The sequence below is a fragment of the Uranotaenia lowii genome, chromosome 2 (genome assembly GCF_029784155.1).
Source record: "Uranotaenia lowii strain MFRU-FL chromosome 2, ASM2978415v1, whole genome shotgun sequence".
NCBI lineage: Eukaryota > Metazoa > Arthropoda > Insecta > Diptera > Culicidae > Uranotaenia > Uranotaenia lowii.
In genome coordinates this window covers 156,612,634-156,626,163 of record NC_073692.1, presented here as the reverse complement: position 1 = coordinate 156,626,163, position 13,530 = coordinate 156,612,634, and the positions used below count along the sequence as shown (strand labels likewise).

Below are 13,530 nucleotides of genomic sequence, written 5' to 3'. Positions count from 1 at the left end.
TCACATTACGGCAAATCCTCCAAAAATGCCGTGAACACCAAGTCCCTACGCATCATCTATTCATCGACTTCAAAGCCGCATACGACACGATCGACCGTAACGAGCTATGGAAAATCATGGACGAGAACGGCTTTTCCGGGAAGCTTATCAGACTGATCAAGGCGACGATGGATGGAACGCAGTGCTGTGTGCGGATTTCGGGTGAATTGTCGAGTTCATTCGAATCGCGCAGGGGGCTTCGACAAGGTGATGGTCTATCCTGCATGATGTTCAACGTGGCGCTAGAAGGTGTTATTCGACGAGCGGTGGGCGAAATGCGGGGCACGATTTTCAACAGATCCAGTCAACTTATCTGCTTTGCCGATGACATTGATATAGTCGGCAGATCATCTGCGGCGGTGGAGGAGATCTACCGCAAACTGAAACGCGAAGCAGGAAGGATTGGGTTGATGATTAATACGTCCAAGACGAAGTACATGCTGGCCTGCGGATCCGAGACCGACCGAACCCGCTTGTCCAGTAATAACAAGGTCACGATCGACGGCGACGAGCTGGAGATAGTCGAAGACTTTGTCTATCTCGGCTCACTGGTGACCGCAGACAATGACACCAGCCGTGAGATCCGGAGGCGAATTATCAGCGGAAGTCGTGCCTACTATGGACTCCACAAGCAACTGCGATCGAGAAGACTTAGCCCTCGCACGAAGTGTAACCTGTATATGACGCTCATTAGACCGGTTGTTCTCTACGGGCACGAGACATGGATATTGCTCGAGGAGGACCTGCGTACACTCGGGGTATTCGAGCGACGAGTGTTAAGAACCATCTTTGGCGGCGTACAGGAGAACGGAATGTGGAGGCGAAGGATGAACCACGAGCTCGCGCGACTCTACGGCGAACCCAGTATCCAGAAGGTGGTGAAAGCTGGCCGGATACGCTGGGCGGGACATGTTGCGAGAATGCCGGACGATTGTCCTGCAAAACAGGTGTTCGCTACGAATCCGGTAGGAACAAGACGAGCGGGGGCGCAACGAGCGAGGTGGTTAGACCAAGTGGAGCGTGATCTGGCGAACGTGGGGTGCCCGAGAAATTGGAGAACGGTTGCCATGGACCGAGTGAATTTTAGGAATTATGTTCGTCAAGTTATGTCGTGAGACGGAATACTATGTAAATAAATAAATAATAACTATGGAAATTTCTCGGGATTGTGGCCACGAGTTGAGCCCCAATGTTACAAAAATAGTTATTGAATGCATTGGCTAAGGGTTTTCCTTCCGCCGTTACCAATCCATTTAGCTCTAACTTTAGCATACTCCCTTTTCGATTAATTCGCTCCTATCAAGAGATTCAAGTTTTTCCACATAATTTTCTGATTCGAGTTGTGGAATAGTTTGTCGTAATAAATTTTCTTTGCCTCAGCTTTGGCACGAATGGGGTTTTTCGATACTAGCATCAAAGCATTTTTGAATTCATCGTTAGCAGGGTACTTTTTGCTACGTACAAGAGCTTTTTCTTTCATTCGCCTCAGATTCCACACGTCTAGCGACATCCACGGGCAATATCCTTTGACCTTGGCTTCGATCGATTTCGTTTTTGAGTATTTTTCTTTTAATTGATCATACAATATGTACTGAGCTTTTCTAGTTTTTCGGCAGGGCTGTTCGCTTAAAGGTTATAAAACTCTACACGAAACGCTTCGTTAAGTTTTTCATGTTGCACCACTACTTTTTCCAACTTGCTGAGAACTATCGATTTTTTCAAGATTCAAGGTGGTCAAAACCATGCTGTGGTCGCTAATATTGAGTGGAACTGTTTCATTTAATATTTGTTCGAATAATAAATCTGGGCAAACAACGTGATCCAGAATGTTACAGCTTGCTGGACGGGTTATAAATGTATTCGATACTCGACATCCGTAACAGCTTAGAAGATCTACGTACTGGTCGACTACGGGGCAATTCGTTTTATTGATTGGAATGTTCATGTCACCTACCGGCAAAAAAATGGGAATTTGACTTCAAGGATGCAAATACGGAATCAAGTTTGTCGAAAAAACTGTACATTTTGAGAAAGAGGTCGGTATGGCATGGACGTCGATTGGCGAGCAACCTGGTTTAGTGAAAGCCATCAATATGTAAATTTTCGATCTCTGAGACAATAAGGGACTCTTTTACAAGAACAGCAAGTCCCTCGCTGCTAGAATCAGGACGACAGGAAAGGAAGCTGCGATATCCATCAATAGCGGCCAGGTACTTTTTCTCCTTTCTGAACCATGTCTCACCAAGAACTAAGACTTCGATAGACGCAGGAAATTCTAACAACATTTTTAAGGAATCCAACTTATTTGGATCGTTAAGGCCTCTGATGTTAAGTTACAGAACTTTTAAGAAGTGACGATTGTTTTTATTTCGGTTATTTGTATACAAAGAATCTAACGAATCGTGTAATATATTTTATTTGAATCAATCATTATTATAATTTTATACAGGTACAAATAGGAACAATATCGTTTTTTACAGTTCTCTGAACCCAGCAACACGTTTTGGTGAAGACATTTCCGGCAGTGTGGTGTTTGATGTTCCCATGTCGAGTGAGTGATTCAAACAGCGCTTCTGCGTCGATTTGACAAGCACGCATATATCATTCCGGTTCCCAATTTGTTCAATTTTTGCCCCTTCATGGCGCTTGAACAGGATTTTTCCATCTCGTCCAAGCCAAACAAACTTAATGCCGAGCTCACTCTGCATGCTCTTCGCTTCGGACAGCAATTCTTTCCCGAGAGTAGTCAATTTATCTCGAATTGTCACTTTGTTCGAAGATCCAGCAAAAATCTCATCGATCTGCGATGCCTGTAGAACTCCCCGTTCACGTTTCTTTTGGAAAAGCAACTTTTTGGTTTGTGTACGCTCAAACGTAACAAGTATTGGTGTAGTTCTCATCGATGAATTTTTGCTCAATAACCTTTTCACCTCGGTGACATCACCATCCTTCAGTGGACATCCGATTGTAGTTGCTAGTTTTTTCAAAAGTTGACCTGACATCTTTCAAACATCTGAGAAGTGTCGGAATTAAACAACAGAAAGGGTTGCCGATTGTCGAGGTGAATTCATACACTGCCGGCCAAAAGTTTGGGATCATCCCCACAAAACACAAAAATTTTGTTCAGCCATAGCTCAGCCATCTTATGACATATTGGAATTCTTCTGATCTCATTCAAGAGATCGTGAGCAAAACCTTATTTCTATTTGAATGTTTTATGAAAATTGTTAATATTGAGTTTATATGGCGTAAATCACAGAGAACTTAAATCTAGCTTAAAGTTGGGACATTTTTCAAAAACTGAACTTAACAAAATTTCAAAATTGAAGCTGCATTCGAATCCTTTTTTATACTTATTAAAATACATTTCTCGCGTGAGCTTTAATTACATCGAATGCAACACTCATTACATCGTATGGACATCTTGAGATTTCACAGAAAAGTGCAGCAAAAGTTATCAAAACAATTTTGGTTCACCCCACCCTGTGATGATCTGGTTTGAATTTCAAGTTCGGTTTTAGAAAAATTCCCAACTTTGAGCTAAATTTAAGTCAATATTAACATTTTGTCAAATACATACAAAGAACGTTTGCTCACGATCTCTTGCATGAGATCAAACGAATTCCAATATGAAAAAAGATGGCTGATCAAAATTTTTATGTTTTTGGGGGGATGATCCCAAACTTTTGGCCGGAAGTGTATGTCATTTATCATTGTTGCTGGTTGGCAAGGTTGCTAATCACCAGTGCAAAAACTTCGTATTTCAATTGCATTGACAATAGTTTATGTCAGAAAGATTTATTCGTGAGATCTTAGTATGCTGAAAACCAAATGTCCTATCCTTCTATGGAGAGATCAATGGCCTGGTAGACTTAGTCGATTTGGGGTCATTTTTTTCAATTTCTCAGACCCTGGGGTCTAAAAAACTTTATCCATGATTTTTTGCAGAATTTTTAAATATCGTTTATATGAGTAAATTTGAACTTTTAGGTTTGTATGGGAAATTTGAATATTTTGAACTGGAAAATCAACATCATTTTTGTTTCTTCTGTGGAGACGAGCCTGCTTATGATTTTTGTGTCAATTATTAATTCTCCAAAGGAAATTTTCCACTGATCAACTTTGTCGAAGAATTTAACTTTTTTTTTTTTAAACGAACACAAACACATACAGGATCTCAATAAAACTTGATGTTTCCTCGAAGAGATAAAATGTCTGTACATAAAGTTCAAGAGCCTCGAATAAACACTGATGGCGTTCAGTTCGTATATTTAGTATTTAGTGAAATCCCGACCAAATTCTTTACAAACACTGATTTGTGTTTTTCTTTTCATTTTTATGATATAAATATTATCGCCCAAACTCAAACGATGCCTGGTCCAAAAATATAGCTCGGTTAATTTCGGCACAGTAAACAGACACGAGAAAAAGAACCTTTTCCCCGAGCTTTGATTGCTACATTGAAGGAAGAAGGAGCATGTTTACTCAAAAATAAAATCCCGAGAGCAAGTGCTAATCCTTTTCCCATTTATTTCCTCTTCGAGTAAGACGGTATCCACTGCTTGGAGGTAGGTGTAGATAGGTCGCTTCCATGTTAGGAATCTACTTTATTTATTTTCCGGATCCAACTCCGATCCAAATGTGAATCGAAAAGAAGCAGCAATTTCATCCTATTCCCGGTTTGAAGCTTAGCTGCTATTGTCAATGTCCGGTGAACTTCTTTACAGTTGATTTCCGGCTATAAATGGCATTCGAATGCGGCAATGTTGACTCTAGTCACATTCGTTTACTGGAAAAATTTTACGCTTAGGGTAGTGTATCTGTTTGCTAGAAATTTTTCTTTTAGATTCTGAATGAGGTATGGACTTTTTCTTCTTGATTATCGAGTGAAGTTAAAAAGGCCTTCATGAACCATAAACATAGTAAAAAGTTGCCCATGATAAAGGTTTATCAGCCTAAGCTCGAATGCATACACCTTGAAAAATAAGTTAATGTAAGGTGTGAAATTGGAAAAGTTTTAATTATAAACTTCATCTCATGAAGGAGTGAGTTGTGCATTCTAAACCAATTTGAGATAACCGTACCGTTTGATCTACACGATTTAGAAATGCTTCTACTCAATTGATTTTCGGGATGCTTATTGTCTCATAAGAGCAAATTCACTGGTGTTGGGAAAAATTGGTAGAAATTTTGACATTTTTTGAAAATTTCCATCACACACGGCTGAAATAGAAACAGTGCTGTAAAAAATACAACGCTCAAAGAACTTGGAATCATTTTTGCATGGTAAAATTTTCAAAATGTGCTACAAGTGTCAAAATTTCAACCAATTTTTTCCAACACAAGTGAACTTGCTCAATGAAGCTTTTGTGGAGGGACTAAAAAAACAAAGTATGCAAGATTTCCGAGAATAGCTTCAAATTTTATGATTAGATTTTTTTGTTCCATCGCAAATCAATTCAAGCTGAAAATATGGTTGTTCCTTAAAGTTTAAACTTTTCGTCAAGGCAATTTTCTCATGCAATGGTAATTGCTTACAGTTTGATGACCGTAGTTCATTTTCCGCCAATTCTCGGCTAGTTCATAATAGAATCTAACATCAGAATTAAAACTGATACTTTGTGTATGTCCTTCCAACAAATAACTTTCTTTAATTTTCCTTTCTTTCAGAGCCATGCCAAAAGGAGTTGACTATCGGACTTTGATGGCCCGCGGCAGTGCATCGGGAAGCACTCGTAGCCTGAGGATTCCCTCAAGAAAAGCTCGCTGCAAGTTGGCCATCATATTGGCAACCATATTGCTGGTGTTCCTGTATACCATTAGTTTACCTTGGCTGATGTACGGTGACGGTTCCGGGGCACACTACGTACACGAGACGTTTCTAACCGGAGACGACGAGCAGTATTTCAACTACAACAATTCGTATTTCGTCAACACCAAGGGCTGTAAGATGCCCAGTCTTCCGATAGTGGACTCGTACATCGAAAAGTACTTGAAAAAGGAAGACCCCCTGAATTGCACTCCACCGCTGCTGGAATCGGACAGCAGTTCGGTTTGGTTTCATCTGACCGACGAAGAGGCCGACAAGTACTACGGTGTTCAGAACGCTAGCCTGATCACTTGTTGCGGTCTTCCGTTCGAGCGGAAAAACAACGACGTGGACCAATTCATCGAACCGGACAGCTGCTTTCGATACGGCGAACGAATGCTGGTGGAACACGAGTTCATCATCGTTGTTTGCAACCATCCTAGCAAACCCATTTTTTATAAGGATTTTTTCGTATTTGTACCACTGAAACCGGCCGTTGAGCAACGCGCTGAACGAGCCTTTGACAAATTTAAGGCCAAAACAGGTGGTGTGGCGGAGCAACTCAACATTGTGATCCTGGGTCTCGACAGTGTATCGAGACTGAACTTCCATCGCCAAATGCCACTGACGGCAGAATTTGTGATAGATAAAGTGAAAGGTAAATTTCCTTTTTTTTTTTTCCATAAATCGATTTAAAATTGAAACAAAAAAAATCAAAATTAAACCTTATTAATTTTTTTTGTGAATAAAATTTACAAAAAAAGAACACAGATTCAGAATTTCAGCTGAAAATTTTGTAAGAATCTTGAACCATAATTTCGAAAGTTTAATTTGTGCCTAATAGTTTTGAAATGTGAAGATGAAGAGGAATTGAAAACTCGATGAGTCCATCACAAACAACACGCTGCCGGAGGTAATCAGTGTGTGAAGTCACTGTCGGCTGACGATGGATTTTGGTGAGATTGTTTTATGTTGAAACTTTTCAATCCTATCTGCCAAGCAGGATTTCCTATATTGTGCTTTTCCAGCTCCCTTGTGAATCAGCTTTCTGGGGCGTATGAGTTCTGTTTTTTGTGTTAAATTTTTCCAATGTCACTAAAACAGTTGAAAAAGTCTTTAAAATTATATTGAAAAAAAAGTTAACAATTCGAAATAAATTAACAGACACCAAAATTTTCAACAAAATTGTTATATGTGAGAGATCTACAAATGCAAATAAAAAACAGCACATGTTAAACGAAAAGTTTAAAGAATTTACTTGAAATTTAGTTAAGATTTACATTTATAGAAATTTCAATTCATGAAAGAGTCATGAAATTATAAATTGGGAGGTCCTCATGAAAAAGTGACAAAACAATGATAGAGGCTTGAAAAAAGATAAAGGACAAAATGTTGACAGAAGATTGACAATGACTTAAAGAAGTTTAGCGAATAAATGACTTAAGATGATAATAACAAAAAAAAGGCTCAATGATTTTACGAGACTAATCTTCAAGGTAGAATATAATTTTTCAAATTTAAAACTAACTCAAAGAGAATTTACTTACAAAAATGGATAATTTGTTTAAAAAAATTAACACATCCAAGAAACACCTCAGAAATATTGTATACATCCAAGAAACACCTTTTGGAGTATTGTAGAAAATATATCAGTAAACCTCTAAAAAGGTACAAAAAATACGGAAAGTTATCGAAAATTTCGAAAAGGTTTTGAAATCTAAGTATTATCTACCAATCTTTCAAATGATTCGAAAATGTCTAGAAATAAGGGAACTTAGAAATGAAATGTCTAGTATATTCGATTTTCACAAGTTTACCCTTCCAATTAATACAACCAAGAGCATTTAAAGCATGGAATGTTTCCTGCCATGTGATAAAGTGCACTGTACAGATTTTGATTGATTTTATCAAAATTAAGTTTTTTTTTAACAAATTCAAGCTTTAAAAGTCATAACACTTCAAATATTGGTTAAACACGTTGTAATAGTGTCACTTTAGGAATTTTGTTTTGACACGAATGCCAAAACGTTAGTAAAGTGTCTAAAATAAACAAAAAACCACTTACTTTTTTAGGCGAAAATCTATTTTTGTTTAAATTCCAATTGTCATCCATATAATGTTGAAGTGTAAGCGATATATCAAAGCAAAACAAAACAATAATCTTCCTTACTGAATCTGAGCCATTCTCTCAATTTAGGTCGTGTGAATTCCCACAGGACTCAAAAGGAAAGAAAAGGAACCCGTCAAATAAATAATAAACGAATAACCTAATAATGAACTAATGAATACATACCACTTTTCGTGAAACAATATAATGTTTTAATAATGAGTAGAAAAAGTTTAAGAAAATAAGCTCAGTTGTAAGGAAACTATATAAAAAATAGTAACTTTAGGGACCAAATAAAAAAAGTACCTTGTGAGTGACCAGCCTGAAAAAGTGACAAAGTTACTTAAAAGTGACATACTTTTAGCCCTGTAATAAAAATAACACAAATTATTAAAAATTTGAATTTATTTTCAAATAAAACAAATTATTAAAAATTTGAATTTATTTTCAAATAAAACACTTCCACAATAACAATCACTATCACTACATCATACACTGTCACTATAATGAAAAACAATCTGAATTCCGGGTGGTTCAACAACGCATCAGCTTTGTTTTTAGGATCCTGTTAAAATTGAAAAAAATTAAATTGTATATCTCGATGATAGACAATTTACCTTGTCCGTACCCAAAGTCAGAGATATTTTTTATGTTTAAATTTCTCTAGTTATCTGAATAAAAGGCTAAAAATTCATATTTGAAGATCACAATAATAACCTAATATCTATGTGCGTGCTTATTATGCCCCTCCAGTAATTTATTTTCAAAATTTTATTTTAAAAATTTTTAAAATGCATTTTTAAAAGTTTTTATCTACTTTTTTAAGTATGGAAGTAGACGTTTTTAGTATCTTAATACGAAACAATTATGTAACTCACATACTAAAGCTGATTTCTAGGTTAAATAAGCGTTTTCCTTAAGGTGACCATTATGCCCTTATTCCCCCTACTGACAAAGTATATGTTGGAGAATTTGATTTCTTGATTGATAAAATTTAAATAAGGGAAAATTTAAAATAAGGAACTCCAAGTTTTGTTGTATACTGCCCTCCTCTTACTAACTCAAAGTTAGGAAAAATACTCCCGGCCCATAAAAACTTTATAAGTAAAATGCCTTAATAAAACCATTTGTAAATAATAAGTTTTGTTGTAAATATTGAAAGCACAAAGCAAATAGTAATTCAGCTTACATTGCACATTAAAATTAATCTTTTAAGATGTCACTTAACATTATTTTTCAAACTTTTCATAGATTAAATAAAAATCATGATCGATTCAAAAAACAAGATTTGAAATAATAAAAATAAGTGTTTATAAATGTTCAAGCACAAGTTTTATAGTTTAAAATTTCAAGCCCCTGAATTGAACAAAAGGTATAAACGTTAAATTTAGGAAATTAATTTGCGGCTTTATCGGTGAGGGTTAAAGAGTTGAAATGAAAGACGGATAGAATTCAGAAGAAAATTCTAAGGTGGTGAAAAGAGCGAAGAGCATTTGAAATAGAAGCTTGACCACATACTAAATTCTTTGTCCCACACCAATTAACTGTATCTTTTCACCACCTTAGAATTTTCTTCTGAATTCTATCCGTCTTTCATTTCAACTCTTTAACCCTCACCGATAAAGCCGCAAATTAATTTCATAAAACAAACTCACGGTGATTTCTCTTCTTAAAATAGTTAAATTTAGGTTCATAGGCTTTAAAGAAGATTATGTTTTAAGAACACAAAAGTTCAGAAATTCAAAACATATTTAATGAAAAAATTCAAAAAAAATCAATAGTAGGACTATAAAAGTCGGTTGAATTGTTTGAAGATAAATACAAAATGATTAGTTATTACCATTTTAAAAGATTTATTTTTTTAATTAAACCATCTTATCATTTCAGAAACTTATTCTTGAATTTTATTGATAACTCAATAGAACAATATTTTTTGGTGCCTATGGTTTAATGATATTTTTGGAAGATTTTACTCGAATTTTACTCAAAGTTTGTTTATCACTTCTTTGTTTTTATAAGTTTGAAAATGAATCAGGAATGAGAGCAACCATCGATAACTAATGAACCAACAAACCTACATAAAAGAAAACAAACTGATTCTGAATTTAATTTAATCCTCCATTCAATAAAATAAACATATTTTACCTAGATAATCTGATTTCATAGACACAATGTCTCAAAAAAAATGTATCCATTTTTTAGATATTCGAAAAGGTATGACAACAAGAAAAGTATTTCAGACATTTCAAAAGAAAGTAATAAAAGAATTTAATTCATGAACAAATTTGTTGAAGACTGCAATACGATTTGACTTTTGCGTTTAAAATATCTGAAACATAATTTGGTTTAAAACTTTTCCGTATTGTACATGAATAACTTGCCCTCCTTGGGAAAGTTGATTATTTGTTGAAAATCCTTATAATCAAAATTTTGGTAATGTTTGACAGTTTAGCCAAAAAAGTTCAAATGAATTTTCCACATTTTCAAGTAATTCAAAAAGGAATTTAAATTTTGGTGCAATCTACTGCGTACCACCCGTAAATTTCAACCTTTGGCTGAAAGCAAAGTATCATCAGCAAATAATCTTTTGCCTTTTCCTTCTGATACATCAGGAAGATCAGAAGTTAAAATATTGTATAAAATTGGCCCAAGTATACTGCCCTGAGGGACACCAGCTCTAATGGGTGTCCTTGCTGAGCATGTTTTTTGATAGCTTACTTGCTAAGTTCGACTAATCAAGTAATTTTGAATCATATTAGAAACATATATATGAAAATCAAAACGAGCTAATTTAGCAACTAAACCTTTGTACCAAATACTGTCAAAAGCTTTTTCAATATCTAGAAGAGCAACACCAGTTGCATAACCATTAGATTTGCTAGCGTTAATCATATTGGTTAGACTCAAAAGTTGATGTGTAGTATAATGTCCATGACGAAAACCAGATTGTTCATCAGGGAAAATAGAATTCTGATTCATGTGAATTATCATTCTATTCAAAATAACTCTCTCAAATAGTTTACTTAAAGAAGGAAGCAAATTAATTGGTCGATAACTTGAAGGCTCTGAAGCACTTTTTCCAGGTTTCAAAATTGAAGTTACTTTGGCATTTTTCCATTTATTTGGAAAATAAGCCAAGTGAAAACATTTATTGAAGATTTGAACTAAAAAATTTGAAGTGCTTTTGGGCAACTTTTTAATAGGAATAAAGAAAATCCCATCTTCCCACGGAGCTTTCATATTTTTAAATTTTTTGAAAATCAATTTAAGTTCATCAATATTTGTCTCACAAGAACACTCAAATACATTTTGTTTAGAAAGAATATCATCAAATTCTATGGAAATTTGAGCATCTATTGGACTAACAACGTTTAATTGCATGAGCAGACTCAAATTGTTGGGCTAATTTTTGAGCTTTTTCTGCATTGGTTAAAAAAAGTTTAACCCCATCTTTCAAAGTAAGAATTGGCTTCTGGGGCTTTTTCAGAATTTTAGTCAATTTCCAAAATGGCTTTAAGTAGGGTTTTATGTCCTCTACTGCTTTTGCAAAATTTTCATTACGAATAGATTCTGAACTTGTTTAGTAACACTTCCTAAAGAAACTCCATTCTAAAGACTAGGTGTGTGTCAAAATTTGAGTTTCAATACAAAAAGCAATTACAACTAACATTTTTTGACCTAAAGTGAAGGATTGAATTCCGCCGGAGGCGAGCCAATTTTCTGACATGTTTGTTAACATATAACCCTTAAAAACCCCCCCATCGCACGGCCTAGTCCAGGAAAACATTCAAAAAGCTAGATAGAAGTCAAATATTTCGAACTGTAATTTTTCTTTGTGCTTCCAGGCGTGGAAATGTTCGGGTACAACAAGGTTGCCGACAACACCTACCCCAACCTGGTGCCGATGCTCACTGGGCTGGATGTCGACGAGTTGGCAGCCGTTTGTCTTCCAAATTCTGTTTCAAATAGTACCTTCGATTTGTGTCCGTTCATTTGGAAGCGGTTTGCGGAGGCAGGTTACAGAACCTTCTACGCCGAGGATATCAGCGGACTGGAAACATTCAATTACCTCCGGAAAGGGTTCAGCAGTCAACCAACGGACTACTATCTGCGAAGTTTTTTCAAACGAGCAGAAAGCAATATCGGTTACAATAAGTTTTTGAACGCGAAGTTGTGTCTTGGGGGTCGCAATCCTACACAAATACTAGCCGAATACGGGTCTAAGATGGTGTCATCGATGAAAAATCGATTGATATTTGCGTTGCTTTGGGGATGCGCCATGACCCACGATTCGCTAAACCATCCAGCTTTGATAGATAATTCGTACAGACAGCTGCTGGAAAACATGGAACAGGAAGGGTTTCTGGATAGATCGGTGGTAATATTGGTGAGTGATCATGGAATCCGATGGGGAAGCTTCAGGAACACATATCAAGGAATGATGGAAGAACGCCAACCAATGCTGTTTTTTATGCTACCGAAATGGTTCCAAGCCAAATATCCGGAGGCTTATGCAAATATCCGCAAAAACCGTCAACGACTGACATCGCATTTCGATTTTTTTGAAACACTGAAAGACTTTCTAGGTATGTCTTCGTTGTCTCACAAATATCTTAAGCAGCGCATGTATGAAATACAGGAATCGAAACCAGTTCCACGTGGTATCAGCTTGTTTTTGCCGATTTCTGATAACCGAACGTGTGAGGATGCTGGGATTGTTGCCCATTGGTGCACCTGTCACGATCATAGACCAATTCCAACCAACGATCATCGAGTCATAGCTGCTACCAGATATACCATAAACCATCTGAACCAAAAGTTGAAGAAATATCCACAGTGCGGAACGTTGTATCTGCATGCTATTGTGGACTCTCGGATAGGAGTATCTGCAGATGCGATACTCTCCAAGAAACCGGCGAACCAATTCAGTGATATCAGTATACGCTTCGTGACGAGACCCGGCGGAGCCGAAATGGAAGCAACGGTCAGAATAAACTCCAACAATCGCACAACTCTGACCGGAAGTGTGAGTCGAACAAATCGATACGGAAGCCAGAGCTACTGCGTTGACGATTTCCTGATGAAGTTATACTGTTACTGCACCCGATAATGGCTGATCCCGTTCGGATCAACTGTTTAGGAGCATTTTGTAACGTGAAGCAATTTTTTGTATGTTTCAGAAAACTAGTGAGAAAGTTCGTTTTCCTATAGAACACCGCGGAGTAATAGAGTAGAAATAAGTTATTGTATGTATATTCATCTAATCAGTTTTCTATCGGAATGATTGAGAACCTGGAACAATAGTGTTCTGTCGAGTGGAAGAGCTTATTGTTGATTCGAATTTTTAATTGGGACATTGCAATTTGTTGTCGAAATCAATAAACGTAATATTTTATTAAAAGCTATTTCGTTTTGAATATCACATTCCTTTTACTTTCACCATATGAGAAAGGTCTGTGTTTTGAAAAAAAAATCCTGACTTTCTGTGATTTAAACTAAAAATTCTGTGACAATTTTCTGTGATACTTTTCCCAATAATTTCATTCAAAAGTCACGTCTTACCGAGTCATTTTCA

General features: G+C 36.3%; 1 protein-coding gene across 2 annotated transcripts in view; it reads left to right on the top strand.

Annotated features, from left to right (window-relative positions):
• Nucleotides 1-13,322, top strand: part of LOC129747787 (uncharacterized) — a 46,873-nt gene extending 33,551 nt beyond the window's left edge. The window contains exons 1-3 of one of the 2 annotated variants that reach the window (XM_055742133.1): nt 5,456-5,565; nt 5,710-6,506; nt 11,801-13,322. In XM_055742133.1, coding sequence (XP_055598108.1) covers nt 5,714-6,506; nt 11,801-13,065 — 2,058 coding nt within the window. In that variant the 5' untranslated portion in view covers nt 5,456-5,565; nt 5,710-5,713 and the 3' untranslated portion in view covers nt 13,066-13,322. Of the gene's footprint in view, nt 1-5,455; nt 5,566-5,709; nt 6,507-11,800 lie in introns of those variants that run through there. The other variant, XM_055742132.1, reaches the window with a different exon arrangement.
• The last annotated feature ends 208 nt before the right edge of the window (nt 13,323-13,530 follow it).